Raw genomic sequence first — 27,639 nt, 5'->3', positions numbered from 1 at the left:
ATGCCTTTCTTTTATTTCTGTTAAGAGTGTACTTACGTTACTACTGAGACACGTTCCCATAAGGAGTACCACTATATTCTAGAAATAGATGTTTACCGAAGAAGCTAGTACTTCTCTTATGCCTCATTCTTATGTGGTCTATGAATGTCTCTATCCTTCACCCCTCCATCTTCCTTTCAAGATAAGTTATTTCTTGCTTTCATGTACATGTATTGGTGTGAACCTTGCACCATCCTATTCCACACCCCCAGGCAGTCTCTAATGTTACTGTAGAAGTAACTTCAATCAAATTCATTATCTTCTAATAATATTTGAAAATATTTTTAGATGTAAATTTAGAAGACTCCATCAGTTCCCTAATGCCAGGTACCGTAGCAGCTTTTTGTAATAGACAGAAGGCATCTGTCCCAGCAACATAACTATCAACTCCATTTATCAGCTCCAACATCCTGGAAAACAAAGTTGTCTGTTGGTACTAATACACAGTGGGCATGATTAAGAATGAAAGTCAGAAACTCAGTTTCTATCTGGTTGTTATTTTCTGACTTTCAGAATGCCATAAACATGTCAAGCAGTACTTCTGGAAAGCTTTTAGATTTCAGGAGTACTTCTGTTAAGAAAATTCTCAGAACAATTCTATTTATGCTTTGCAGACTTCTCCTATCAAAGTGCTCTGCACGGTGTAATGGGTTTCTTTGTACAAACACACAGGGTACTCCAAAGTCGGTCCTGGAGGGCCGGATCCATGCCAGATATTTAGCATATCCCCATTTAGATAAAAGTAGTTATCTTAAAATATGGCATGAATCCGGCCCTCCAGGACTGAATTTCGAGAACCTGGCCTACAGTCCCACCAGCTCTGTTGGTGATTCATTCCTCTTACCACTTTGTACAAGGATTTGTGCTTGTCCTTGGCTGGAGTAAAATTTCCACTGTTTCCAGTATGGAAAGAATAATTGGAGGAGTTTGTGAAGTTCCACAAATATGCATGTTTGTGGGTGTTCATTAACTTCTAAGCTAACCACTCTTAAGAAGGTCCTTCTCCCAAACTTTGAGTTGGATTTAAGGGTGCTGAGAACTCTGCTCTCATGGCAGAGATCATCACACATGTAAATGACGTTATGCCTGCCAGTATTTGCTTTGTGAATTCCTGGTAGGTATTAAGCATGTAAACATGTAAACTTGGTTGTAAACTTATGTTTACAACTGAATCTACGTTTGTGAATAGGGCCCAAAAACTGTTCAAGAACTAGGTAAGACACCTAATAAATTTCATATGTTGAGGTTTTCATATCTCTGACCTCTTGTGGTGCAAAGGAAGTCCATAGGCAACTATTACTTGTGATAATGCACAGTCCTTTCAAGCCATTGTACAGACAAAAGCAGCTTTAGTTTTGTGTAATAGGTGATAACAACGTGAATTAATTGCACTTGCTTTCCCCCATTCTGAGCTGCAGAACTTTGAATGTTGAAACATATGTCATTCCTTGTATTGATTGCATAGTCATCACAAATGCTTTCAATTACAATGATGAGACTGGTTTTTGGGGCCACGTGAAAGGAACATGATAAAGCTCTGACACAAATGTGTCATGTACTTGCAGATCCAGGTCTCACCCTAATTGCAGCAAAGTTTGAGTTTCATAAAACCAATCTCAAGTTCTTTGGTAATATATTTTCTGAAGGAGGAATGACTCCAGATCCAAATAAAGTTCAGGCTTTGTCATCCACTTCTTCCCCACAAGATGTAATTATGTTGCGATCCTTCCTTGGACAAATTATTGTTAAAGTTGCATATATAACGTTGCCAGTTTAAGTGCCCCATTGAGAGACTTAACTAAACAAAATGCTCTATTTCGATGGTCACATGAATGTGAGCAAAGCTTCAAGAAAATCAAACATGCAATGGAGAATGCCAGTGAAATGGCATACTTTGAAACAAACCTACAAATGGAGATTGTTGTTGATGCCAGTCCAGTGGTGTTAGGTGCCTTACTTGCCTAGGCACAATGGACATCCTAGCTCACCAAGGCTCATTGTGGCTTATGCTAGTAGGTGTTTGTCTCAGAAGGAGTGTGCTAATTCACAACCTGAAAAACAAAAGCCTGGCTGTGGTGTGGGCTTGGGAAAATTTTCGTGTGTTCCTGTATGGAAAACACTTCACAGTTGTCCCCAATCACCAAGCATTACTCTCCATTTTTGGCAATCCTAATGCCAAGATGCCTCCTTGCTTTGAGAGGTGGGGGTTGCGACTGCAGAGTATGATTATACGATTGTGCATCATCCAGGAAAAGATCAAAACCCTGCCGACTACTTCTCACGTGTACCAATACCGTGTCATGGAACCACTTCTAAAGTGGCTGATGCTTCATCAGTAAAATCCAGAACCCCTGCTGCCATATCCACATATCCATGGGACAAATCATTACTGCCATGAGCACTGACAGAGATTTGCTAATACTCGAAATATTATTACACATAAGTCTTGATGATAACATACTCTACATCTTCATGATGACCTTGAATTCCAGAAATTCAAAATTGTGCTGCAATAATTTTCATTTACCCCAGAAGGAATTATATTACGAGGTTCAAGCATTTTTATACATGAGAGCCTGAGACAACAAGTCATTGAACTGGCTAATCGTGGAGTTGTTTCCATTAAACAAGCTCTATGGGACCGAGCATGGTTCCCTCATCTTGGTGAAAAAGTTGAAAAGGAATTAAGGGCATGTCATTTGTGCAACTGATTGTCATCCAACACAACCCCACATCTGTTAAACATATCTGATCTTCCAATGCATGTGTGAGAGAAGATTGCCATTGATTTCATTGGACCCCTTGACCATGCTCATCTTCTTATAGTAGTTGTTGAAGAATATTCCTGTTTTCCCCTTATGGAAGATATGTTTTCAACCATTCACAACAGAGTCATTAAAAGGCTAGAAAATATTTTTGCAAGCTTGGTTGTTCCTTTGCTTTTGAAATCTGACAATAGCCTGCCTTTCAATAGTCAAGAATTTGATAAAGAATTTCTATCTCATTTAACCCCTTCGCTGGGTGGGTTATTCCCCCGCTGTGCTGGGGGGGAGGGGGTGCGCACAGCGCCCCCATGCTCATGACGAGCTCAGCTCGTCATGAGCTACGGCGCTCCGGTGCTCATGACGAGCTGAGCTCGTCACAGGTGTATTGACTCCCGTGGAACGCTCAGCACAGCGGGGGAATTCTCCCCCCACCTGAGCGTTCCATGGGCCGGAGCGCCGTGGCTCATGACGAGCTCAGCTCGTCATGAGCGTCGAAGAGGTTAAATGACAAATATCAGAAAAGCACACCTCTCTGGCATCCTTGAGCAATTTATGAGCACCATCAAAAAAAACGTTCAGAGCACTACGTTGGAGGGACTTGAATCAAATGTTCTTCACTCTACTCTTCGTGCATATAGGCCAACACCCTATTCTACCACAGGTGAAAGCCCTGCCACCCTAATGTTTGGGAGAGCCATGGGAACCAAATTGCCAAAATGGACCACTGAATTAATTGCCAAAATGGAACACTGAAAGATCTATTGACATTGATTAGCACTACTGATTCGTCTTACACATTCAAAATGAAGACCTATGGGGATAGATGCCACTGTCCTCAGAGTACTGTGTTCAGACTGGTTCTCTTGCCTTTAGACACAGCCGGCCCGACAGGGTTGTAGGCGGCTTGCTGTGTTTAACACATCTCGTATGGCACTTGCGCCTGCCATGGCGTTACTTTTGCATTGTTATTGTGTGGCCGGTGCCTTCACAAGCATGGGTCGGTGTTTATGCGATGAATTAAAAAGATTTAATACTAAGAGAGGAGACCAAGCCATTCTCAGGCAGCAACAAAAATTTAGGTCTGATGCTCCTTTTGAAGCTCACCCACTGAGGATTGCGACTAGCAGAGGACATATAGTAACTGCTCATTGTCCTAGGAAGTCCATTACAACAAATTCTTCGTATTTCAAATACCTGTAACAAGGTTTGTTGTCTCCAGATATTTAGAGGGGACCCCTTCCATTTGGGAGTCAGGAGAACCCAAAGACTGCTCCTGTGCCTGTGTCACCTGTGCTGGCCGTGGATGACTCGTCTATGTCTCCTGTGTCTCTTCAACCTCAAGGAACGAGATCTGAAAGCTTGACTTGAGAACCACCAAGACTCATGAGGAGTTATGATGTATATATGTATTTTTTGTTTGTACTTTTTATTTAACAACGGGGGAGATGTAGTGTCATATGTGTTAGAGATAGCTGGACCCCTCTGGTTCCCGATGAACTCTGTAGAAGAGGGACGTTAGTGATTGGGTGTTGTTACGAAAAGTCATGACTTTGTACATGCAGTTAATGGTTAAACTCTGAAGAATAAAGATGTGTAATACTGAGCTCCATGTGTGGTTTGGTCATTTATATGTACCTAGGTTGGGGAGGAGGCTACATTGATGAATTGCTGGACAATTTCATGACCAGACTCAGGAAGGTAGGAATATAGTGCAAATTTAAGAAATCGAACAATGAATAAGCAATGCAACTGCGAATCAGGGAAGGGTGTAACAACTTTTCTAACAAAAATTGTAGAAGCAGTTAATACACTGTCCAAAATATTAGCCATCGAAAGGACCACTGCCAGAGCCAGGATGCATACACTATCTGGATCCTTTAACTGAAATACTGCATATCGCCAATATCTCCTTCCATATGTATGCTGATGACACACAGATTTTTATCAAAATGTCATCCCTGGAGGAGATCAAAACAATGAACAAGGCTCTAACTCTGACTGTGCAATGGATAGCTAGCAACCAGCTCAAACTTAATGCGTAAAAACAGTTTTCTTACTAATTTCCCCTCCTAAAAGTTCCACTAAAATGGACCAAATCAATCACGGTGCTGAACTGCACCCCGATCATAGTGGACTCTGCCAAATCACTAGGAATCACACTGGACAAGAACCTGAACATGAAAGCCCACATCAACACACTAGCCAAAATTGCCAGGTTTCACCTGAGCTACCTAAGAAAACTAAAACCATTCCTAAATATGTCTGACCTTAAAATGGCAGTACAGGCATTAGTTATCTCTAGGATTAAATGCGGATGTTCAATCCTCTATGGCCTTACCAAGATCTCAACAGCTTCCCCAAAAGCCTGTCTCAACACAGCCACAGAACTCTTAACAGGTTCAAAACAATTCGACCACATCTCACTGCACCTGAAGGCATTGAACTGGCTTCCTTACGAAGCCAGAATCAAACTTAAATTGGCCTGTATCACACACAAAGCATTATACACTAACTCACCTTCGTATCTTGCTTATAAAACTGTGGTATCCGGAGAAGGTAGGCACTACCAGTGTGCCAGGGATTTTTTGTTGAAACCACCCCTCTCCTGGAAGAAGAAAACATACAACAGAGCTATCTCCGGGGCCGCACCTAAAATCCGGAACATGCTGCCACCAAATATCAGAAGAATACCATCTTTATCAAGACTCAAAAAGGAAGCTAAGACTTTCCTAATGGGCAAATTCCCTCCATAATCTCTATTTTAGCATATAGAGATCTGCAGCTTAGCGATACTATATTGCTCTTCACATGAACACTACCCGTTTAAGCCTGTCTATATTTCATAGATATAATATACTTGATTCTTGTATCATGGACGATGCTTAGCATATTGCATAATTTGTACTTCACTGTCACTTTAATGGGTATAGGCTGGTGGTGTGCAGTCTTCCTCTGCTCTTGCTGACGTTTGTATTATCTCCCTCAAGTGTACTCATGATAACTTATTCCTAATTTTTGTAAATAGCTTGTTATCTCTGTAAAGCACTCTGATACCTTAACGGGTCATGTTCACACTCTATAAAACACTAAATAAATAAATAAATAAAAATGCAAAATGGTAGGACAAGAAAGCAAGAACAAGTGCACTAGATGATGGGGCAAGCAAGCAGCTTGACAGACTTCTTTGGCCTCTGCAAAAAATGAGAAAACATCCTATTGATGTCGACTGACATACCCACTTCTTGAGGTCCGCCTAGCAGTGGGACAAAAGTTTCACAAGTGCAGCAAAAACAATCATTTTGCGAGACAGGAAAGCTGAAACCAGAAGGTGGATGACCGAAATTGCCAACAATGAAGTCAAGCTGCCATGCAAAATGAATGGACAAACCTCAGCAAGTTCTCTGAAACACTAACGTATGACAAAACCTCACTACAACACGAGGTGCAGGTCCAGAATGGTGATATGCAAGTGCCATGCCTTTTCAGCAATGTAACTGCACCACTTATGGGACTTACAGGCATGACATACAATATGTTGACTAACCACCGCATACTGAAAGAACAACCAGCACTGTTCCAACGACTTAGAAAGCTGAAAGAGAAGCAAATCACACCAGTGAAACAATTAAGCCATTAGCTCAAACCCACAAATGTGTGCTAGTGCAATTACAACCCAAAGTTGAGAAGCAAGCCAAAGTTTACTAGAACAAGGCATTACTGAACCAGTCAACGGACCACCTTCGTTAGTGTTCCCAATTGTAGCAGTACCAAAAAAAAAAAAACAGGATATACCTTTGTGTCAACATGCGTCTGCTAAACACAGCAGTAGAAAGGGAGAGGCACCAAGGCCAACACATAAATGACATAATCAGCTGTCTAAATGGATCCTGCATATTCTCCGAGCTAAACCTCTTCAACGAATACCATGAACTGGAACTATACCCTCAGTCACAGTACATCACAACATTCTCCACGCACCTGGGATTGTTTAGATACAAACGTCTCATCTTTGGCAAGTCATCTGCTGCCAAGATATTGCACGAAATGATGAGGAGAGTCTTATAGCTCATAAAAAACAATCTAAACTACAGTAATGACATCCTAGTGTTTGGAGTGCGTGAAAGAGGACCATTACAAAGCAACAGAGGAAGTATGCGGCTGTCTGGACGAAGCTGGACCGACGCAAAACAAAGGAAAATGTGAGTAAGGGAAAGATGAGCTAATTTCCTTCAGGCACATATTCTCCCACAAAGGAACACAACCATCCTACTTTTTCCAGTGTGGAAAGGGGAATTGGAGAACTTCCAAGCTAACCACTCTTTGGAACGCTAAATGAAGCAAAATGTGAGCTTTTCTTAGGGCACATATTCTCCCATGAAGGAATACAAAATCCTAGCATTACCATTGGGAACCACGGAAAAGGAAGAGGGCCAGCCCTGTTTACATTACTTGTTATGTGCATGCGTCTCTGGTTTGAATAAACGCATATAAAGGGACCTTCCGGGCTCCTGCGTGTTCCTTACCCCCCTCAGCCAGGACGCCTTCTAACACATAACAGAACACACACTCCTTAAAATTACATCAACAGCCTGATTCCCTCTGATGTTAACGTAGGAAGTGCAAGGCATTTGGGCAGAGATCGATATCATTGTTGGAGTTATACGTGTATGATGATCTACAGAGAATTTTGGCATTTTAGATCTCGAACAATGCAATTATTTTCAAAATCAATATGCGTCGATTCCTGTCTGCAATAATAATAATTGCTGAATGTGATTTGCAATGCAGACCGTGTGTGAAAATGTTAAGCAAGCGTATCTTCTACTCTTCATTAAGTGAAAATAAAAAGGTAAAAAATACCCACACATCTATTCCCATAAGCATGATAAACATGATACTCGCTACTATGATTCAGTTTATAGATGGTTTCTCTTGACTCATTTTTATGGTTTATGCAACATATCAGCTATACCGTTTACGAACAGTTTTTATTCTTACAAAAATAAATATGCAATTGTTCTGTAATAATTGACATGAGATGGAGAAAATGAATTTTCTTTTTATTTTTTGCTATTCTGCCTTGTGATTCAATTACATATATGTCCTCGCCACTTTCATATTTATTTCAACAGAAACGGCGCCATGATTTTAGACACCACCTGTTCAGAATACTAAAAGCAGCAGTGTGGTCTTTATATTTAGAAAAATTGTGTTCTTGTCATTCTTTTTAGTTTGGCAAAACAAATAGTGTTGCAGGTACGTCCAGTGACCAGCCTATTTTAAATGTGCCCATCAGCGCCGTTATTGAGGTAAACGGTTGCACTAGTGAATGAATGAATGAATGAACTAGTGGGAATGCACTGTGAGCTTCACTTTCTACGTCCATAAAAGAGAGCATCCTTGCCTCGTTGTGTCTCACTTCGAGCCTGGGTCACTGGCCTTAACTGATGCTGATTGGTTGCGCTCCAAGACCACTAATAATCGAAGCGGTGAGCTGAAACAGCCCACGCACGGCTTCCCAACATTCTTCAAGCCATTCGGATGATATCAAATGACTACACAGTTTCAGTCTCTTTGGTGGACCTGCCACCAAACCCATTCTAGACCTTCGAAGTTTCTTTTCCCCAGGCAGCAAGGGCGGAGCAATCTCACAACATAGGTGTATAATTTCCCATGACTGTCCAATGCCACCAACAATTCGGGTTGTCTTCCCTCTAAAGCTTGCACACTCTTAGTGAACTTAAATATAATCTTTTGAACATCTTGCTTTATGTCGTAGAAAGTGGTTTGCATCAATTTTTCTGTAAACCCCATAGGATTATCGGCCACTCCTTGATGTATTTTTTTAATTCTAGTTCCTCTTCTCAGACCAACATATATTTGCTGCAGTTAGCCATATCATTTCGGTGGGCTCTTTATCAGTTTAAGGACCTTATATCACTAAGATTCCTTGAGCAGATAACCACAGAATGCTTAAAACTGCTGATTTTTCCAATCATACTGACAGAGATAAGCCATCCTTTATTGAATTTTCTCTATCACTCTATATTTTTCCCTTCTGATTCCATAGCCTCCATCCAGTGAGTTAGACCTAATTTATAAAAGTATCTGAGCATAAATACCAGGCCTCTGAAAATTACCTTTTGGTTTACTTGAAGGCAGAACACACTTCCTCAGGGTGGAGATGATATGCTCATACCTAGAAACCTCCATCACTGCTCAGGCTATGTAGTTCTGAACTTTTTGGAGTCAGCCTTTCACTTTTGCTGAGCGGCCAAGGCCACTGCAATAGTTTATGCTCAACCAAACATTAGTCTGTGCTATGGCAGCCCTGATTTGTTTATCCTGTTAGGGACACATGGTGGCTAGCAAATGGATTTAATCACAACATTGTCTCATGGTCTCATTAGCCTATTCATCAACTGTTATCAGAAATAACTCTCAGCGTTTTTCTCCTTTTTGGCTGCATAGATTTCTCTATGCGACCTCCTAATGGAAGCCTAAGTGAGACCCAGACTATTAATAACAGGCAGCACCCCACTAGCATTACCTGAGTCATTGGTGTTTAGGACCTCTCAGTCTTCTACCAAGAACTTGATTTCATTAAACTGATTATTTATTTAATCCAGTAACCTTTCTTCCAAAAACCGCTGCGACAGGAAAAACTATTAGTTATCATCAGCATAAACATTTGCCCATACATTCACCAACATTTCATGTCTTGGCTGAAAAAAGATATAAAAGTGAACTGGGGAAAGTGAGGAGGGATCTTGAGGTACACCACGTGTCCAGTTGTGGATCAACAACTTGCTCTCCATTTTTTTGTATTAAATACTCAGTTTAAAAAACCAATTTATGGATTTTTCAGATATCCTGGCGATTTCCATCAGATTTGTATTGAAGTCATGTTTACTTTCATAAGCTCGTTATTACCACTCCTTAGCATACACACTATTTTTATCTTGCAGAATGAAAAGAGTAAGTCTAAAGATCTGCTCCCGTTTACAATGTATAGCATATTGCAAAATTCAAGCACTTTCAATTTGTGAAACTGACACTCAATTCATTATTAATAAAATAATAGTGTATTATAAAATATGATTACTTGGGACTATACAGGGCCTGATGTATAGTCTGGCAGATGCTGTTAGTACCATGGTCATGACGGAGTACGTTACTCATGTCCGCTGGTTCAGCAGATATCTCTTGCATTTACAGAAACTGCCATCATGGCAGTTCCTGTAAATGCATTAAAAATGTGACGTGCGGCTCCAACAACAACAGCATTGCACTGTACAATTTCATTTTATTTTTTTATTTTCAGAAACAAAATCGCAAAGCAAGAGTTTTCTCCCAAGGCGTAGGGTAATTGAAAAGATGTTACTGTTACATACCGTCATGTTTTGGGTCGGGGTTTGTAAAAGCAAAAACTGGACATGTGTCCACCCACTCTAAATCGGTGGAGGCGGGAAAGACACATGGCCAAACCTCTAATGGCCCTTACTATGTCGGGCCATAAGAAGGGTATGTAAGCAGCGGAGACAGAGTAAATTAGCTGATTGGACCTTCAGTTGCCAGCATGTGGAATCATCAGATCATCTCGGATGCAGACGACACACACCCTTAGAAAACCCCGCCAACACAAGAGTGAACTTCCACAGGTGGATGACGAGCATCTCCGACTTCATGAAGGATAACTGCCTGTAGTTCAACATAGACTAAATGGAAGTGGTGATTTTCGGCAACAACACCACCCCTTGGAATGACTTCTGGTGGCCCTCAGAACTAGTACCATCACCCAATCCGACCAACCATAGCAGAAACCTCGGCATAATCCTGGACAACAAACTGACCATGAAGTCCCAGATCAATGCAATCATCTCCGCCCGCTTTCTCACATGTTACATGTTACAAAAAGCCTTTAAATGGCTCCCCCTGCCCACCAGATGTACCGTCACTCATGCCCTAATCACAAGTCGACTAGCCTATGGCAACTCTATGCTGGGACCACTACTCACCTTCTGCACAGATTCCAAACCATACAAAACTCTGCTGCCAGGCTCATCCTCCACCACCCTAGATGGGCTCACATCACCCCCACCTAAGAAAACTCCAGTGGGTCTGTATGCAGAAGAGATGCCAATTCAAGCTGATGATTTATGCCTAAAAAGCACTGCATACCCAACGACCAGCCTACATCAACTACTACCTGAACTTCCACCATCCTACCAGACAACTATGCCCAGCCTCCCTCTCTCTCAACCACACCCCCCACATCCACCTAAGCAACAGCGCAGGTCGCTCCTTCTCCTACCTCACGGTTAAAATATGGAACAACCTCCCTCTGCAGCTATGGACCTGGCTGTTCAACTGTGCCACTGGAACACTCATGACCCTCAAGCACCTGGATACCCTCCTGGGTGACTAGTAGTGCTATACCAATCCACTGATTGATTGAATTTGACAGAGAGGTTAGTCTGTCACCTTTGTGATGGAGTACCCTCTCTGTCAAACTCTAAATTGGGCCCAAGTCTCTTGCTGTTGGGGTAAGATGTGTCATGGTCACAGAGTCCCAAACTCTTCTTGAGTATTTGTAATGACTTTTGAGTTTTTGTGTCCTTTCACTATACAGTAGGAGCATCAGTTCAAACTATTATTGTGAATTACATTGATAACCTTAGCATTTAAACTCACTGATAATCTTTGATTTCTCATTGTTACGCTAAACAGAATTATTGTTTGAAGGTATACATTCATCAATGTTTCATTATTTTAATAAAACTTGTTATCTAGCTCCCTATTCCTTTCAGAGGACAGTATTTTCACAAAAAGCATGTTATGAATCAACGTACAGACACCGTTAATCTTTGATCTTGAATACATCTGCTCATCGTTAATTTTCATATCAAGTTTCTTAATCACATCAGAGGCTATCTTGTAGTGGCACGTCATCATGCTGAACCGGTGTGATTCTTTCCTTTTAGTAATCAATATTTCGGAACAGCTGCGGTTTCTTAGACTTGGCGCAGGGGCTACGCCCTTCCAATTAAGTGCGATATAGATGTTAAATGCAAAGAGCAATTACCATCCTATTTGCATTATATAAAAGCATTCACTGCACTGGTCTCCGTCTTCTCAGTCCATTCTCCAAAGTGTATGTCAGGCAGTCTAATTGGACACATTCACTAGAGCACGGGAAACAACCTTTAGATCACGGATTTGACTCCGCAATACAGCCACAACACGGTTGTTACAACGACCGCGTCGTAACCACACAGTGCCATTACTACGCAAGTCATTACATCGCCTTGCAGTATATGGCGCTCTAACATAAAGAATAGTATAGTTTACAATTCCAACACCTTCCGTACTGTTGCCTAGGCTGGAGTTGGAATAGTAAATTATAAATTTGTAATGTCAAGGCACAATCTACTGCAAGTTGATGTAATGACTTGCGTAGTAATGGCCTTGAGTGGTTACAACACAGTTGTTGTAACAAATGCGTTGTGATTATATTGCGGAGTAGAATCCGCATTGTAAAGGAATATGGGCCAAATGTAGGAGCCCTAATACCGGTCGGTAATGGCCAAATTCGGCCGTTACCGACCGGTATTTGGGTTTTCTGATGTAGGGGGCCTATATTTTACCCATTCTGTAAATTTACCGAATCGGTAAATTTACAGAATCGGTAAATCCATATGTAGATGACACCCCCAAGAGGTCCACAGGCCCTTAAGAGTCGGAATTTTACCACCCAATCCTATTGGGTGGTAAAATACCGAATTCAGGTGTGCATGCACATCTGTGCATGCACACCTGTGCAATGTGACACACAGACATGCCCTTAGGGCATGTATGTGTGCCACACGTCACACCGGCCTGTACTGGGTGTGCTAGAGGGTGTCAAAGTGACACCCCCTGCACCCTTGCAGGATTCGGTATTTACCGATTCGGTAAATACCGAATCGGTATTGCCCATTGATTCCTATGGGCTTCAAGCCCCATAGGAATCAATGGGTGTTAGAAACGGGATCTCTGGCTGGCCAAGGCTTGCGCCAGAGTCAGTCAGAGACCACCACTTCCACGTCAGGGCAAGGGAGTCACACACCAAGATAACCCCTGCTCACCCTCTAGGTAACGTGACGCGAGCAGCCAGGCTAAACTTGGAGGCTATGTAGGTTAAGTGTTTGCGCACGCACCCAGCAACAACACCCAAGGTCCACCACAAAGGAAACTCCACACAAGGTTATATAAAAATAGCCTTTGTATTATACCAAAACACATTAGATAATAAACATATACTTTACAATGTGCCAACAGGCATGGGCAGAATTTACAGGGGATATGTACAAGACAAGGCCACCTGGACCACTGTCAGGAATCATCACTTTTTAGGACTAGCACTTAGAATACTTTTAGAATAAAATAGAATGTAGAACCACTGTAGCACAAATTAGCACACAACCAGTAATTACTGGTAAAGGGTAAGTACCTCCTACGCAACCCTAACCACCTTAGGAATATATTGCGCAGGGAACCAAGACCTCACTAGCAACACCTGTACTAGGAGAAACATAACCACCTAAGTATCACCAACATTTAGGGGTATAAGCATAGGAACATTATACATGATGTATTAACATTCAGCGGTGTAGGAAAGAAAAACACATGATGCATCAAAACACATTCAGAGGTGCAAGCACAAGCAATTGCGCAAACTCACATGAGCCACAACCTGTGGCTGTCCATAGGCCAACTGGCCTTGTTGGGGCTAGGAGGCCCTGTGTCCCACAAAGTCAAGAGCCTAAACGTGGCAGTTGCCCACAAAGTGCTGGGCAACTGGTGCAAACAAGGGGGCCACACGTTGGAGCCTCGTGGGCTCAAGAACCAAAATAAATGCCCCCTAGAGCCTCTCTAGGCTCTAAACACAAAGGTGTGGCTGCCACTGAGCCTCTCGGGGCTCGCAAACAAATATGGCATCTCGAGCTTCTCTGGGCTCGTAAAACCAAAGTGGGCGCCTAGAGCCTCTCGGGGCTCAAAGATCAACTGTGGGCTGGAGCCTCTTGGGCTCCAGAACAAGAACTGGCACCCGAGCCTCGCCGGGCTCTTAGAAATCAGTGTGCCCCCTCGAGCCTTCTCTGGGCTCGCAATACACAAATTCGGGTTTGTTGGAGTCCCTCACGGGGGACTCAGAAACAAATGACTATGCCCCAAGAGCCTCAACAGGCTCTACACACTGGAGGGGAGGGGCGGGCACCGGCAATGTGCCCCGACGCCCTCCTCCCCGTTTCTGTACTTCGGGCCCCACTCACCGGGTCTCCGTAGGTCTGCGGCTCTGCTGGGGCCGTGGGTGGGGCTCCTCTTCCTCGGGGGAGCCTCTCTAGGCCCCGGACGGCTGGTGAAGATTCCTGCTCGCGCTGCGGCGCCGAGGGCGGGACTTCTGGTTCTTTTTCCCGGTCGGGCCGTGCTGCAATTGGCCGGCCGGCCCAACACTTCCGGGTCGCCGCGGGCAGCGTGGCGGCTCATTTCAGGCAGGCAGGCGGGGTATCGCTATCCGAGGGGTGGGCTCCCTCGTGATAAATTAGATACCAATAACGGGGTCGGCACACGCAACCATGGGGGGGCAATGAGCGGCGCGGGCAGCCGCGCCGATAGTCGGTAAAACGGGTCCAATGCCGGGTGGGCACCGGCCTCGACAAATAAAGCGCTCCCCAAGCGCTACAAGCAGAAGAGAGCGCTCTTAAGCGCTGGAAGCAGGACAAAGCACTCCCAGGTGCCAGGGGCAAGGAAAAGCGCTCCCAGGCGCTATAGAGGACACAAAGTCCAGCAAAGTTCTTTAAAGTAGGCAGGGGGGGCAAGGCTGGGCCCAGATCCAGCTCACTGGGTCTCCAGGCAGGGAGACAATCCAAGTGGCGGTCCTCCTGCCCAGCAACAGCAGCAGCCCCCTCAAGATCCTGAAAGAGAACCCATTGTAAGGGGACACAACCCCTTCTTATACTACTAAATCCTTTGTCTGTAGGTGCAGGGTGGGGGAGAAACCAGTCGCAGCTGGTTTTGGAGTACCCTTGATGGCTCAATCACCCCTTTCATTCACTAGGGAGGCTAGGGTCATTAGACGCACCACAGGGGGCGGAGCCAGCATTGTGTGGGGAAAGCCCAGCCCCATCAGGAACCAGGTGCAGCCCTCCCACACATCACTCATGCTGATCTCTCCACTCACTCCTGGGCAGACCCATCCAGACTTCCTGGAGCCAGGCTTGCCAGCCAGCTCCAGCCAATCACGCTCCAGCACCCTCACTGCACACACACACCAATGTCTAGAAGTGGCACTTCCCCACTAGATACATACGAGCCGCACATACCATTGCGCAGCATTCACTCTCACGAGTTCGCACATACCAAACTCGAGCCTGCACACCTCACGCATCAGGAGCTACATGGACACACACATTCCCTATGCATTCCTATGGGAGGGCAGGCCAGCCATACTCCACGCACGCACTTTACCCTGGGAAAAAGTGCACCAAGCCAGAAATCATGAACGCCAGGTCGCCATCAAAAGCGAAAAGTTGAGGGGTGAACCAGCCCAAAAGGCCCCAAATTTACCGATTCATAAATACCGAATCGGTAAAATTCGGTATTTATGAGTCGGTAAATTAGAGTTACCTACATCTAGCCCTATATTCCTAGAGCGCATGTGCCAGTTGGCAGCAGTGAATAATAAGCAGTGTGCGAGCTGACCTGCTGCCAGCTCGGTTCCGCAATACTTGGGGATCCTCTAGGACCACCAACTAATAACGCAATAAGTGTCACATTCTGAAGCAGCCCCTGCGTCTGCAGTAGCAGCCCTGTATACCTGGTGCTGCTTGTCAGTTATTAAGAGTTGCCTCTCACCACTCCTCCGTTTCCAAGTCATCACAGGGTGTCAAGTTGCAAATTGGAGGGGTTTCAGCCTTTGGAAGAGGGCCTGACGTCAAAGACTCATGAGACTGAACTCATGGCTCAGTGAGGCCTGGTCACATGCTGAGGATTTCAGGAGCTGCTATCTTAGCCTTGTGGAAAGAAAGTGACATAGACTGTTTGGTATGCAATGCCTCCATCTGCAACACTACCGCACTGCAGGACTACTGGGGTACGTGGTCTTGACCTCTCTTGTTTATGGTCAGGATCACTTTCCCTCCCTTTCCCTCTTTACTCTATATGTTCTCCTACAGTTCCCCCACTGCCCTTGTGCATTCACCCTCTTCTTTTTCCACTATTTGCTCTCTCTGTCTTTCGCTCTAGTAGCAGCAGCATTGCAATTACCTTCTGTTCAGGCCTTGTAAGATATCCTCGGAAGTGTAATGGGGAGATATATCCCAAAATACACGTTGTTCTGTGCAATGTGCATGCATTTTGTGCTAAAAACCCATGGGGTCAGCTAAACGCTTTCCGTGTGCATGTTTTGGAAAGTTTGGCGAAACTTTTAAAACATAGAAATCCAAGAAGTGTGCAGCACTTAAACGGAAATTGCCCAGAATAACAATATGTATCCCTGAGAGAAGAACAGTGGTGCACAGCTCAGAAGTCGAGTGCATGTGCAGGTAAAACCCGCAAGACAGCAGTCTTTGTTTGGAGCAATTTAGGCATTTGCAGCTTAATCATTCTAAATTCTGCCTAGACGAAAATACTTATTAAAGTAATGACTGCATACATTTCGTGTCTACAAAGCATGTTACATAATTGCTTATATAGAATACTTATTTTCTGAGATGCCATTTATCCTGCACAGACATATGTTTGATGTCTAGAAACCAAGTTTCCAATATAATTGGAAACTTGCTTTCTAGACGTAGAAGTATATGCTAGATCAGAAACATTGGTCTTGTTTGCTTCTCAGTTAGGCACAATTTAGAATTCTGCCTGCTAAGTGATCTGCACTGTGCGCTGTACTGAGAGGCCAAGAACTGGATGACAATGTATTCAAACAGCTTTCGACCCAATGACAATCAAACAGAATAGGTTTTTGTGAAACTGATATTCTGAATTCACGCTTGAAAGTGCTCCCATACATTATAGTAAAGAAAATGAAGTTGTGATGAAATTAAATATTTGCCTTAGATCACTCAATTTAAGTGGGGAAGCGGTTATTTATGCAGTTTTTATGGTTTCACTTTGTACTAATCAGCCACTAAATAGGTATCTATTTGTCTTTTATTATATTAAGGCTTTGTTTTGAACTTCTTTGTGGAGTTTATTTTGTTCAACCTCGACCCAAAGGCTTTGAAGCACATTACATGAGCACCAATTACATTACACAAGGTCAAATTCATTTTTTATCGGCACATGGGAGATTAAGTGACTTGACGGCAATCACAGGATATTCAGCCAACGCCAAGAACTGAACCTAGTTATTCAGTTCCAAAGTCGGAAGTTCTGGCCACAACATTGAGCCCGATTACAAGGACGGTGGGACCGCCACTGACAGCCTGTCGGTGGCAGTCCCACCACCATCGCAATCATGTTTTTCGCCTGCCACATTTGGATGGCGGCTGGATATGTGGCGGTGGGAAAGACTGACTGCCCATCGGACCTCCTGCATTCTACAGAATGGTGGCAGTGCGTGGCATGCACTGCCGTATGGATAATGACATCCCTTTTCACCTGTCTATCAGCGGCAGTTGACCCGCCGCGACTATGCAGGTGGAAATTAACATGGGTGCCCGTTGCGGGCCCCCTCCCCCTCTGGGCCTCAGACGTGGACCCTGGGGGGCAGCTATGGTGTCCTATACAAATCCCAGCACCATGTGGCAGGCACCGCATGGTGCCTGTAACGTAGTGCAGGGATATGTAACATGTTATTTCATACAATGAATAGACATTGCGTCTGCCGTGGTGGAAGTCGCATCGTAATCCGGTGTGTGGGGTGGCCGTCTTGTAGGCAGGCAGTACCCATTCCGAAGTCCATCCGCCATTCTAATGAGGCCCATTGTGAGTAGAGGGAGGTTGGCAGGCTGAAGCCAGTTTAAGAATTTTGGGCCCTATTACGATTCTTAAGGGGCAGAACACCACCTAATCCCCCTCACAACATCGGGCTCGCTCACTTGCACTATGATTCATCCGTTGCTCATACGCCCCACTACTTTCAGATTTCACCAGCCACTACTGGTTTGGAATACAGTCTCTTACTACAGATGTATCTGGCTTATTTGCAAAAGAGTTAAGCAAACTAAAAATTTTTGTTACTAAATTATTCCTTAACTGAGTAGGGGACACAGCGAACCATGGACGTCATTTAGAGGACCCCTGGATTGCCCCTTGCCACTCCTGACACTGCCTTTGTGATCCCTGGCCTCAGAGGTGGCAGAAATAGTGCCAGGCACACAAGGGCAACTCCACTTTCCTCTTTTTTGTCAATTATTCATTAAACTAATAGTGAATAATATCGTATTGCTCACAATTAATTTAATAATGAATCAATTATAATTTCCTGGAGTATGACCCTCCCTGGCAGCAGAGGCAAGTAAAAAATATTTTAAGTGTACGCTGTGTGCACGCTTGTGGGTGAGAGAGAGTTTATGCGAGAACGAGTGTGTGTGTGAGTAAATGTGTGTGTATGTGAAAGCATGCATGTATAAGTGAAAGTAAAGGTTAAATGGTGTGTGATGTCACCTCCGCTACCCCTTTGCATTTTGCCCAATTGACCCCATTAGTTGCAATATTAAAAAATAAAAATGCATTATCTGAGAAATGGATGCATCGTTGCTCTTTCTTCAATTACGTTTTCTGTATTTGCTATTTCACTGTGAAGCCCTCACACTCCTCACCACTCTTCGCTCACACTCTAGAGAACAGACACGTTAGAACTATCATGCTTCCACGCCTACAGCTGCCACTTGCTGTGCTTGACTTCAGAATTCTGCATGTTGGGGAACAATAATTGGCCCAACAATGGAGAACACACAAAATCAAGTTGTTTGTGACACATCTGCACCAGCCTGTTGGGCAAGTTCCGTTCTGTCTAACACCTGTGGGCACTTGCTCTATGAATGGGACGCATGCACCTAAGTCAATACCTACCCCTTATTAACTTCTTGATTAATCAAATGTATCAATGAAAAATATGACTAAAGATACAACTTCACTTATCTATAAAAATAAAAAAAATGAAAAAGAGGGACATCTTATCCCCTTTACTGTGGGGTCTGTCCCTAAAGAAGTAACTAAGCACTCACACTCAAGAGATCTGGGGTCAAAGTACATTAAGATTCTGTGATTTTTAACATATAGTTGTAAGAAAAGCCTGCTATCGGTAATATGAATCTGATATAACTCAGTGGTTGTATGTGGAGATTCCAAAGACCAGCCTGTTGCAAGCAATAGGTCTATTTAAAAGCTACACTGTCAAAAACCGACTTAAAAGGGAAATACTGATATGATTTGTGTTTACATGAACAGCATCACTGTCTGACGTTGGTGGAGCACAAATCTGTGAAAATACTATGGAATAATCAATGGGAGGGGTATGCATGAATACACCACTTCTGTAATGGGAGACACGTGGAAAATATACCAAAGACCTAACTTATACTAGAGAGACAATATTGGAGATGCTCGGGGGCTGACATGAAGAGTAAGAGATTTTCTGAGAGAAAGAGAAAGCCTTTCTGGAGCAATCTTGAGTACAGTCAGTCCACTTAGTAGTCCTGCTGGCTGCTTATGTCTTTCACACATAACCTCTAATAATGTTGGAATATGTCTGAAGTAACTACATGTTTGTTGTTGTGTTTACAGAAATGATCGAACCTAGATCAAAAGGTGGGAAGTTGACAGAAGGAAAAATATCCACTGGAAGAGAAACATTACGACTGAGATCCAAAGGCCCCGCAACAGTGGAAGAAATGGTATGGTTTTATGGTTTTTTTGCGATGAGGTATATTTGTGCTTTCTGTTCTAGAATTCTTCACTCATTGAAGGGACTAAGTAGTTTTTTTGTTATCTCTGTGTGTTACTGCGCCTCAGAGTGTTTCTGATAGACTACATGTGCAACGTACTGGAATATGGCTTTAGAATGTATGCATGGATTTTATTGAAATGTACATAAAACTAAATGAATTCACTCTGTATTGCACAATAAAGTACAGAACCGTGTGGAAATTAAAAAATGAGTTTTCTCTGTCAGCCTACACATTTGTGATCTGCAGGTTAAATCGAAAGTAGTTGCTGAACCGACATTCAATATCACTGTATCACGTTCATTGAAAGTAGGGCCTTTTGACGGCAAAACACACTGCAGCACAATTGATGTGTAGCACAGAATGTTCCATGGTGAATCTTGAAACAAACATATCTATTTAACATTGGGATTACAAAGGGAATCCGGACATGAGTATTTATGTTTAAGAATACATATTGAGAGAAATTAGGTATTACTTTCTTATCAAGCTCAACTGGGCAGGCCCATGGTGATAAATAGTAAAATGAAAAGCGGCTTGGGTCTTTTTACAGATAGTGTGGCACCTGTTTGAATAGCTCCTGTTGATATTTGCCCTTTTCCCACCACTTTTTCACAATCCTGAAAGGGCCACACTTCCTATTTATATTGGCAAATGCTAGTCTGTCCACACAGTCTGCTGGCATCCCCTTCATTTGCAAATGAGAGAAACCCCTTGATCATAAATACAGTCTGCATTACTCAAGTATACATATGGCCAAGGATACATTTTGGGGATACATTGAATGTGTGAATAGCAGAAGGTGGGACACATTTATCATAACACTCTCCTCTACCCTAATATGGAGTGGCAAGTAGACACCTGAATCATCCTAGAGATATACATAGTCAGTATACAAATGCAGAGCACAAATCGTCTTTATGCAGCCACTGAACATGCACAAAGGCCACAATGTTGGTATCTTCAAAGGCGCGCCCTGCATGCTGGCCCTTGAAGTAGAATCTGAAACCCTCTCAATGATGATGAATCTAGAAGACGAGTATTGGGTTGTTGAGGCTTGAAAACTGGTAGTTGAAGTCAGCAGTGAACAGATGAAGGATCCCCCTTCTACAACCCCCTGCTTACCTCATGTAAACTTTCCGTACCTCTATTGCGTTCCCTCATCTTCTGCCGAGTGACTCACCTTCGAACAACGAGATGTGAGGACTGATGATTTTAACAGCTCTTGACTTAACTACCATTTTGTCCTAAGAAAACTTAGTAGTTAACTTCTGCCAAGTAAATAGCGAGCTGGTACTTGGGCAAACACAGAAGGGTTGTCAATGACTAAACACTTTGGCTGTTTTTAAGTGAAGGTTAAGGAACCAAAACCAGCCTTGGAAAACTGATAGGGCGGCCCCCATGGATGAGTGCGGCCGATCTGTTTTCTAGGGCTGGTTTCGGACGATTTTGGTATAGAAAATAGAGGGCCGATATTGCCAGCCCCGGTAACAAAAACGGCCTCCCAGGGATCCAAAACAGTCCCCCACCCTGGCGGCCCAACGGAGAAACGCCCGGTGCCCACTACGGCCAGTCCGGCTATCTTACAAAGGCTTACAGGCCGCTTCTGTGTGCCGCATCTGCAAGCATTTGCTGCATAATTTGATGAGTACACTCAGCTGGTTGTCTGGAGTTCCTGTTGCTGCCTCATCTGACAGGTGTGCTCAACCGATTGCAGGGAGCTCCCCGATTAGATCAATAAGTTGTTGACACAACGTCCTCAAGGAAGGCTGCCACTTTAGCATATGCTCCACACCTTTTACAAGAAAACTCCCAGGTAAGAGAGAGTTGTATAAAGACACCATCATCACAAAACGAGAGAGGGACGTGTGGTGTAAAATACCTCAGAAAGTTAACATTAAGTAATTGTATCTCAGGAAGAAAATGTTGATGAGCTAACAGCTGTTTGTTTCAAATTCCGGTAGAGGTGAGAGACAGGCTTAGATATAAGACATTAAAAACGATCTGTGGAACTGTTGATTTTTCATCCAGAACAAATGCCACAGTAATTTGGCTGTGAACAGAGCAAAATTCCAGAGTGCATATTCAGTACTGCTTCCCACATAATGCATACTTACACACAGGATGTAAAAGGAGGGGAACTACCAATTTATACCGTAGAATGTCATTTGGATATGTGTGTTAAAAAAAACTTCTATTATCTGTTCTGAGAAAATTCAAAAGTATCCAGACACTCTTAATTTTTTTGCAAAAACATAATGATGCAGAACGTTACTCCACCTCCATTTTTTTACGTCCAAGATGTGTTTGAAAATGTAACAGATTTGATATTGGAAAGAAACCATGGTACTAAATTATTTTGAAATATGATTGCTAGACAGGCGCTTTCTCCCTAAAATAAGCACAGTATGGTCACAGAGAGTAGGGAAAAACCTGGAATAGTACATTCAGCGCTTAGAAAGTTAGAGTCAGTGTGTATATTTGGAGCGACATGTGAGGACCAATTTATGGCCAGTGATAGCATTGTCCTAGAACCGTGGTTGAAGGATGATCCCGTTTTATCTGAAGTTCTAATATTGGCAAAATACAAAGAACTCTTAAGGTGGTAAAAAAAGAGGTATAATAGGACAGAAGTAGTGGATATGGCACTGATAAAAAGAAGAAAAAGTATGAATTTGATGAAGTGCAGAAGGAGGAGAAAATAAATCAGAGATCAACAGTGAACAAACTGGTGCCACATTACAGTTGATCGCGTTGACATTTTTTTGTGATTTGGGTGCATGGTTGGCATTACTGCCAAGAAAAATATTCAAGGAAAAATGCAAAAATACTGTGTTGACAAAAACTGATGTGACATCCTTTGGTTATGGAGGTAAGCCAATTGAGCCAAAGGGTTGTTTTGGTTGTCAAATGAAACAAAGAGTATCAAAGTTATAATCTAAGTGGCTGTGAAAGAAGACTGCCTGTTGAGTTAGCCCCACCAATAACTGTTAGCCGTCATTCTGAGTTCCATTGTTGAGCCCCAGATACAGATTAATGAAGTGACAAGTAATGTAATTGATTTTATACAAGAATGTTCAAACATTTTACCTGAGTACATAGGGTGTCTTGATGGTTATGTTCATAGAATGAGATTGATACTTTGGTTGTTGGAAAGGAATTTCAAGAACATGTTGTGAGAATGACAGTAGTACTTGACATACTACAGAGGAGTCGTTTTCCCTGAAGGCCAAGAAGTGTAATTTTTCGAAAAGGGAAATTGAATATCTTGGGCATTTGATAACATCAGAGGAAATAAAACCTAAAACAAACTTGGTAAGCGAGTATAGCACATTTGAGGAACCTTAAGAGAAAGGGAGAGCTTATGTTATCTCTTGGGGTGGTAGCATTCTATAGCAGATTTGTAAAAGATGTTTCTGGTAAGACAGCCGTCATGTGGAAGTTGCTGAGGAAAGTTGTTGAATTTTCCTGAAAAGATTAATGTGAGGCAGAATTTCCGTGAATCAAAGAAGCATGCACCCAGTCTTTAAGCCTTTGATATGAACAGGTTTTTTCAAGTTGCAGACTGATGCCAGTTACAGAGGCTTAGGGATGGTGTTGATGCGAGGAAAATGCACTATAGCTTTTGCATAAATGAGGATAGGGTTTCAGTAATTGAAAATGAGGTACTTGCTATTATTTGGTGGATAGGAGAATCAAAAGTTTTAATGGGAAAAGGGATTTCATGTAGAAATAAATCGCAAATCACTTATGAACATTTTTAATAAAAACAATTTCCAAGTCAAAAGTTTCCCTGTATTCTGATGTGGTATATTTCTAGATATAAACATGTAACATAGATTGTTTGTCTAGGTTAGGTGATACAATAGTAGACTCAAAGAAAATTCCTGACGGGTGGAGGTAAGTGAACATTTGTGAAATAACAACAGGATGTATTTTACAAGAAGAATGGCTGTGTGAAATAAGAGGACACATATTGTTGAAATTGATGAGGCGGATTGGCAAAGAGTGGCCTGTCAGAGGGCACTCAAAGAAGAAGTGTTACCCTATTGGGGGATGGAGGGTCAGGAGGAGTTGGCTCTTGCATATAGGCTAGATTTTAGGAAAGCCATGTTAATTCTTCCACACAGTATTAGCTCTAAAATAGTGGACATGGCTCATTTAGGGATAAATAAGACAAAAAAAAGGTTATGGTCAGACTTCTGAAAGCCAGGACAAGATCTGATGGTTGAAAGAACTGTGAGAGCTTATAAAAAATGTCAAAACCACTGAGAAGGTGTGAGAAATACATTCTTTTTGCCCTTATCATCTAATTATTTGCCCAGTACTGGTGGTAACTGATTCTGACTGTGCCCTGGGCTCTGCTTACCAGGCCAAGGGCAGTGCTCTGATAATAAGGGAATGCAAATTTGGTGTAATTATAATTGGTACTGACAGCCTAGCTGTAATTCACTAGTATATATTAGGGCATGTAGGTTTAGAATCCCTATAGACCTAATGCACCTAAGTGTGCACTGCTGTGGTGCCTGCTGTCATTTTAAAGGCAGCACTGCCTTTACCTTAAATTTATATTTAAAGATACTTCCAAAGTCTCAAACTACTTTATTCTTGCATATACGTCAACTGTCTCCCCCAGGTGCCCCAGAGGTAGGGCGTCTTGTAACTATAAGCAGGGACAGTATAAAAGATGCTTTTTAAGCCCTAGTGAGAGAAAGACTGCCAAATCAATTTTTCCCCTTTGTAGTGAATGGCTCCCTGGCTAACATTGAGATATTTTATTTATGTATAAATATTGACAGGAGCCACCTAAAATTATACTTCAAGGTATCTAATTGATGGTTAAGATAAATCCAACAACTTGCCACTGATATTTTTTTTAACTATTACAGAAAATACATTATTAAACTTTATTTTTAATGAGCCAAAATACAGCTTTCCAGCTGCCCTCTCCTGATTGATGAGATGTGAAGTGTCCTGTCAGAGAGGACAATGGATTTCCTGTGGGTAAAGAACTTGAGCTGCAAAAGCCAAAAGGCAGGAAGAGGGAGGGGGAGTCAAATTAGTCTTCAAAGGGAGAAGGACAGTTTGGGACTAGAACAGGCTCACTCCCACATCCTGCACCCCCAGCCACACAGGAACCTTAATAATTAGATTAGGCAGGGGGTCGGAAGGGGTGTGTTAGTGAAACATAGCCATACCAGTAGGTTGTCTTAGCCAGATCTTTCCAAAAAGGAGAGACTAGTGCTTTCTGGGACAAGAATATGCCACATTTTAGAGGAAGTGGTCATACACCTTTGTGGCACCCTGCAACCCATTGGTCAGGGGTGCCCCCCTGCTTGACGCCCAGCAACTGTAAATAAATATGGGGGATATGCATAGCTTCTCAGATCGGATGCCTGAATCTACAAGGAGAAGGAATGCCCTACTGTAATCTGGTTCTGCGCCCAAATCACTGCACTCTGAAGGACTCCTCCTGCTGCATAATCTGGTACTACAGCCCTAAGGACTTTGGCTTGCTTCAAGAAGGATTAAGGAGTGGACTTCTTGCAAACTACAGGTCAACATAACCCACTTGCATCATATCCACCAAGAGTCCACATCCTGGAGTAGGTCTAGTGGACTTTTAAGGGTTTGTCCAATTGTGGGAATTGTACTCCAGACATCCCAAGGACCCTCTAGGAGATTCCAGACCCTTGGATTTCTGTTTTGGACACTTTGAACCCTCTAGAGGAATTTAAGAAAAAAGTTCCAGAAGTTTGGTGAAGTTTGGGAACTTTTTGTAAAAGCACTTCATAAAGTTACCCACTTGACGTCTAGAGTCGTGCCGGCTACCTTCAACCGCAACCTGGCCAGGATTTCAGGTTTGTCCCGCTGAAAGTTCCAGAGCTCCAGACTTCCATGATTTGACCGAGGCCTTGCGAAGATGCAATCGGATGATGTTGCATCAAAATCAGCTTGCTGGGGCGTGGCCAAGATGGCGGCGGAGTAGGACGTGTATTTGGTCCCTCCGGCGCCACAATTTTCTTAGCGTTGTTTAGCCTTTCTATAGCATCCATCCGCGCCTGAATTCCTGCCTGGGCGGCCCCGAGCACTGTATGGATGTCAGCTGAGCCAGCTATCTAGCGGTTGGCAGTGGTGAGGAAGAGCGGCGCCGAGGGGCCTGGATGAGAGACGACCCGAGTGATTTGCTGGACGCCAGAGCCGAGAGGCGGGGGTGAAGAAGGAGCTGCCTGGTGACGCTGACCGACTGCAGGGGTGCTGGAGAGGAGAGCGGGCACCCGCAGCAAGGAGCGGCAAGTGAACAGCCTTGCTCACGAACCGGGTCTCCTGGTGTGGATCGGGCCTGACAACGCTCCACGGAAGGCTGGGGCCTGCCTGGTGCCATCGCGGCCTGTGACGCCTGAGAGCAGGAAGCGCGCGAGGACTGTGGGGAGGCCTGCGCTGGTCGAGGCTCCCTGGATTGAATCCCCGGACTCATCGGTGTCGCGGAGGGTGTGTGGAGAGGCGGCGCGGCCCGGGAGCGAGAAGCGGTGTCCTAGTGCTTGCTGGGGGCAGGAGGAGCGATTTGACGTTGAAGGGCCCTAGACATCGGCAGAGAAGTGCAGGCTGCCGAGGCCTCAACGTAGGCGCTGTAAGTGGCGGTCGCGGTGGTGGAGACCCCTGCCTGGCGGGTGAGTGCTCCCTCGAGGACCCAGCCTGCTGTCTGCTCTGACGAAGGTGAGAGAAGCGTGAGTGGCCCTGTGGGATCGCTATATTTCGGTCCGCGACTCGGCGGACGGGGGTGGCTCGGAGAAGAGTGTGCCTGCAGGGGGGAAGGGCACGACTTCCCTGGATCTGATTGGGGCTACAATCCACAGGGCTGGTGCCCTGCTTGCTGACAGTGTGTCGTGGAGCCCCCAGCCCCCCACTGCTGCTTCGACGCGAGTCGCTGCCTGACTCGCATTTTGGCGGGTACCGCACTACTGACTTCTCCATGGACTAATGCTCCCAATCCACAGTAGCGAACCACGTGGCATACCCTCTAGCAAAAAAGGCCTAGATTTGGTCTTTGGTGCATGTGCCCGGCTGTTCTTGGGGGTGTTGTAGTGTGGTAGATTTGTTGCTGGTGTGCAGACGGGTCTGCTAAGCGACCCTTCGAAGGGCCCGGCCCCTGAGACGACGGGGCTGCTGTTTGAAGGGTGAGGCTGCGCCTGGCACCCCGACCTACGGACTCACCACTGACTCGCTGTTTGGAACCTCCGCCACTGCCTGAGCACTTGGACTGGGGCAACTGGCTGCGTTGGCCGCACCCTGCTCAGCGGCGGCTTGTGCTCTGGTGCCGTAGGGCCTCTCAGGGCAGTCGGGATTTAACTGTCTTGGGACCTGGGAACAGACTCACCTGGAGGACGGTCACCACGGTATCTGGCTGCGAGACGCGAAGGGGGAATAGTCACCGGGGGGGAGCGCCCTCCGGGGTTTGCCTCGTGACCCCAGTGGGTTCCACTGCAGGGCGGTGCCTGGGCTTGCTTCCTCTGTCCGCTTCGGCACCCCCGGGGCCACCAACATGACGTCCAGAAACCGTAAGGACAAGCCTGGGAAGGATGGAATCTGGAAAACCTCGCAGCCGGCGTCGCCCCCTAGCTCTAGCAAGTCGCCCACGCAGGGAGACGGCGATGCCCCCGCTACCAAAGCCTTCATGCTAGAGCTCTTCTCAGCCATCAAGGAAGACATCTCCGAACTCCACTCCCAGCTGGCGTCAGACTTGCGAGACGTGAGAAGAGATGTGGACGGTATTGGTGAATGGGTGGCGACCCTAGAGGAGCACGACCTGGGCCTGGCAGGAGATGTGCACCAACTCCAACAGGATGTGATTAGGCTTACAGAACAGAATCATTCTGGACCTTCAGGCCCATGCCGAGGAT

The 27,639-nt window shown here is 44.3% G+C and overlaps 1 protein-coding gene across 1 annotated transcript in view; it reads left to right on the top strand.

Annotated features, from left to right (window-relative positions):
* Positions 1–27,639, top strand: part of GIPC2 (GIPC PDZ domain containing family member 2) — a 503,084-nt gene that overhangs the window by 390,839 nt on the left and 84,606 nt on the right. The window contains exon 4 of the mRNA XM_078644977.1: positions 19,578–19,687. Within this exon, the coding sequence (XP_078501103.1) occupies positions 19,578–19,687 (110 nt within the window). The remainder of the gene's footprint in view (positions 1–19,577; positions 19,688–27,639) is intronic.

Source organism: Lissotriton helveticus, chromosome 1_1, assembly GCF_964261635.1.
Source record: "Lissotriton helveticus chromosome 1_1, aLisHel1.1, whole genome shotgun sequence".
NCBI lineage: Eukaryota > Metazoa > Chordata > Amphibia > Caudata > Salamandridae > Lissotriton > Lissotriton helveticus.
This window is presented reverse-complemented; position numbering and strand designations above follow the sequence as displayed.